The 3,425-nt window shown below is 32.7% G+C and overlaps 1 protein-coding gene across 1 annotated transcript; it reads left to right on the forward strand.

Moving 5' to 3' along the window:
* The first annotated feature begins 917 nt into the window (after positions 1 to 917).
* PUT4 (Amino acid permease family protein) lies at positions 918 to 3,165 on the forward strand. Its single transcript, XM_022874733.2, has one exon. It carries the CDS (start codon positions 1,388 to 1,390, stop codon positions 2,849 to 2,851), a length of 1,464 nt encoding a protein of 487 aa, XP_022730468.2. The 5' UTR covers positions 918 to 1,387; the 3' UTR covers positions 2,852 to 3,165.
* The last annotated feature ends 260 nt before the right edge of the window (positions 3,166 to 3,425 follow it).

Raw genomic sequence — 3,425 nt, forward strand, 5'->3', positions numbered from 1 at the left:
AATGCCATATATCAACTTTTTATAAAAGAATTTTTAAAAGCATTAATGTAATTTTGGTGCGGTTTACTTTAAATGTATTTATTATTTATATAAACTTGTAATTCATTTAAATTGATAAAAATTCATTTATGAATTTAAATTAGAGAATTTTAAATAGGTATTCATGAACCACATAAAATTAGAAAAGAATATTAGAGTTATTTAGTTGAAATTAATCATTAAAGTAATTTATATTTGACTAAAATAATAAAAAATCTTTAAATTTTATAGCTTTATTTCAATAAGTATTTATATTTTTATTATATTTAAATAAGTTTTTAATTTTTAATTTACATCCAAATAAGTCTTTAACTTTTAATTTGTATCAAAATAAATCTTTAAATTTTTTATTTGTACTTAAATAAGTTTTTAACAAAAATCTTTTTTTTTTTCATTTAAAACATAAGTTTATTTGGATATAAATCAAAATATAATGATTTATTTGAATATAATAAAAATATAAAATTTATTTAAAAAATAAAATAATTCAAATATTTTTTTTTTGGTATTTTAACTTTTACTATTTTATACATATTTGAAATAGACAAAATTTTCAGATAAAAAGAAAGAAAAGACAAATTTAAATGCAAAGAAAAGTGTGAAAAATATTCATGTTATAAATTATCTTTAAATTATAATAAAATATTTAATATGATATCTGAATTTTAAAAATATATTTAATATAATATTTGAATTATGAATCTATCCATTAAAATGATATTTATGTTTAAATTGATTAATTTTAAATAATAATAAGTAATGAATAAATAATTTTTTAAATATTATATTAATTAATAAATTTATAATTTTAATATTATAATAAAAATTTTTAAAATTTAAATATTATATTAAATATTTTAGAGCAATTGAAGGGTACATTAAAAACAATAAATAGTTGCTGCCACAGCCATATTGACCTTAGAAGAGAGAGGCCAAAAAGCAGCCCTTCCTGTTTAATGCTGCTACTCATTATTGTAGACAAATATATAGGCTAGGATTTGCACTTTTAGTGGAATTATTTATTTTTGGTGTCCACATATGTTGTTTACTTATTAATTGTTGATGACAAGCGAAACGGATTAGACCACGGAAGAATCTTTGATGCCCGTCAATCCCGAATTTCTTGTTGCCCAGACCCAGAAGGCCGGAACCCCATCCAGCAATTATGGTTTCTGTTTCTGTTCTAAAATATCAGTAACTGATCACTCCCAGTTCCAGTCGTTGTTCCTTCCCGTTTTCTTTATCCTGCAATCACTCGATTGATGTGACTCTGACTTCCTCTTCTACTAAACGAGCGATCCACGGTTTCCTTTATCACTCCAATTCTCGTGAAGGCTGAAAACCAATCATGATGCAAGTCGAAATCCAGTCAATGAACCACAGAGCAGGCTTGGATCAACGGGCTTCTGCAGCCATGGGCCAAGAAAACCTTGCCAAGTCCCCGGACCACCAATCTCAACAACTCCCTATCACGATCAACAACCCAAAAACACCAAAACAGTTAACTCTTATCCCTCTCATCTTCCTCATCTATTTTGAAGTTGCTGGCGGCCCCTTTGGCGAAGAGCCAGCAGTCCAAGCTGCAGGCCCCCTCTTGGCCCTTCTGGGGTTCCTCCTGTTTCCTTTTATCTGGAGTATCCCTGAAGCTCTCATCACAGCGGAGCTTTCTACTGCTTTTCCTGGCAATGGAGGCTTTGTTATTTGGGCTGAACGTGCTTTTGGTCCATTCTTTGGCTCGCTGATGGGATCTTGGAAATTCTTGAGTGGTGTCATTAACATCGCGGCTTTTCCAGTTCTGTGCGTAGACTATCTGGAGAAGATTATTCATCCTTTGGAGTCAGGCTGGCCTCGGCACATCTCTATTTTGATTTCAACGATGGTATTATCTTTTGTAAACTATACTGGATTAACTATTGTTGGTTGGGCTGCTGTTTTGCTAGGTGTTGTTTCGCTTTTGCCTTTCATTATAATGTCTCTCATAGCAATCCCCAAGATCCAGCCCCATAGATGGCTCAGTTTAGGTCAGAAAGGTGTGAAAAGAGATTGGAATCTGTTTTTCAATACCCTTTTCTGGAATTTGAACTTTTGGGACAATGTTAGTACTCTTGCCGGAGAAGTAGATAAGCCCCAGAAGACGTTTCCTTGTGCTCTTCTTGTGGCAGTGATTTTCACTTGCATAGCCTACCTGGTTCCACTCTTTGCGGTCATCGGGGCTGTTTCTGTTGATCAAAGTGCTTGGAAGGCTGGATTTCATGCTGACGCTGCAGAGATGATTGCAGGGAAGTGGCTAAAATTCTGGATTGAAGTGGGTGCTGTGTTGTCAGCAATTGGTTTATTTGAAGCTCAATTAAGCAGCTGTGCGTATCAACTCGAGGGTATGGCAAATTTAGCCATTTTGCCCAAGTTTTTTAGTAGCAGATCCAAATGGTTCAATACTCCTTGGGTGGGGATACTGCTTTCAACTTTGATCACAATTGGTATGTCAAATATGAATTTCACAGATATCATATCATCAGCAAATTTCTTGTACAGTTTGGGAATGCTCCTGGAATTTTCATCTTTTATTTGGTTGAGGAGAAAGCTGCCTGAAATAAAAAGACCTTACAGGGTTCCTCTGAGGATTCCAGGACTGGTTGTCATGTGCTTGATACCATCAGCATTCCTTGTAGTTATTATGGTTTTTGCCACTAAAATTGTGTATTTGGTTAGTGGACTGACAACTGTGGGCGCCATTGGATGGTACTTTCTGATGAACTTTTGCAGGAAAAAGAAGGTATTAAAGTACAACATTGTTGAAGGTGAAGAAAGATGATCAAGATAGAACTCACCAAGGGAAATGCAGAAGGAAATGACACGTCAAGTCTTTTTTATCAGCAAACAATCAATATAATTAAAGTGGAACATTTGGTGCGGCCAAACATTTGATTCACATGTGTGTACATTTGATTAAATGATAAGACATGTATCTACCGCTCAAAGTACCGGATTTTGTCTCCCCTCTCCCAAAAAATAAAAAAAGAAAAAGAGTGAGGCATTTGCCTTTAAGTTTGTGAGGGATCAGAAGTGTATGAAAAATGAGCTTGTTAAATGCCTGGTACATGGAATCCTGCTTCTTTACCCATTTCAGTCTTTTGCTGTGTTTTAATCCACTCTTATGGAGATTTTCTTAACTGAGGGAAGGGAAAAAAATATATATAAAAGAAAAGGTGGAGTGAAGTAGCTTGTTCTCGGAGATGTGAATCTTAGAATTCCATTTTTTATTAAATGAAGATGTAAATGAATATTATATTATGAGAATGAAAATGAAAACGGTAATATAATATAAATTTTTTATTAGATATATATATATATATAGTAAATAGATTTTTTATTAAATAATATAAATT

The sequence above is a fragment of the Durio zibethinus genome, chromosome 6 (genome assembly GCF_047325235.1).
Source record: "Durio zibethinus cultivar Kanyao isolate XHJ-2024 chromosome 6, ASM4732523v1, whole genome shotgun sequence".
NCBI lineage: Eukaryota > Viridiplantae > Streptophyta > Magnoliopsida > Malvales > Malvaceae > Durio > Durio zibethinus.

Excerpts from the sequence above, each read along its gene's own strand:
- PUT4 (XM_022874733.2), top strand. The coding sequence starts at position 1,388 with ATGATGCAAGTCGAAATCCAGTCAATGAACCACAGAGCAGGCTTGGAT.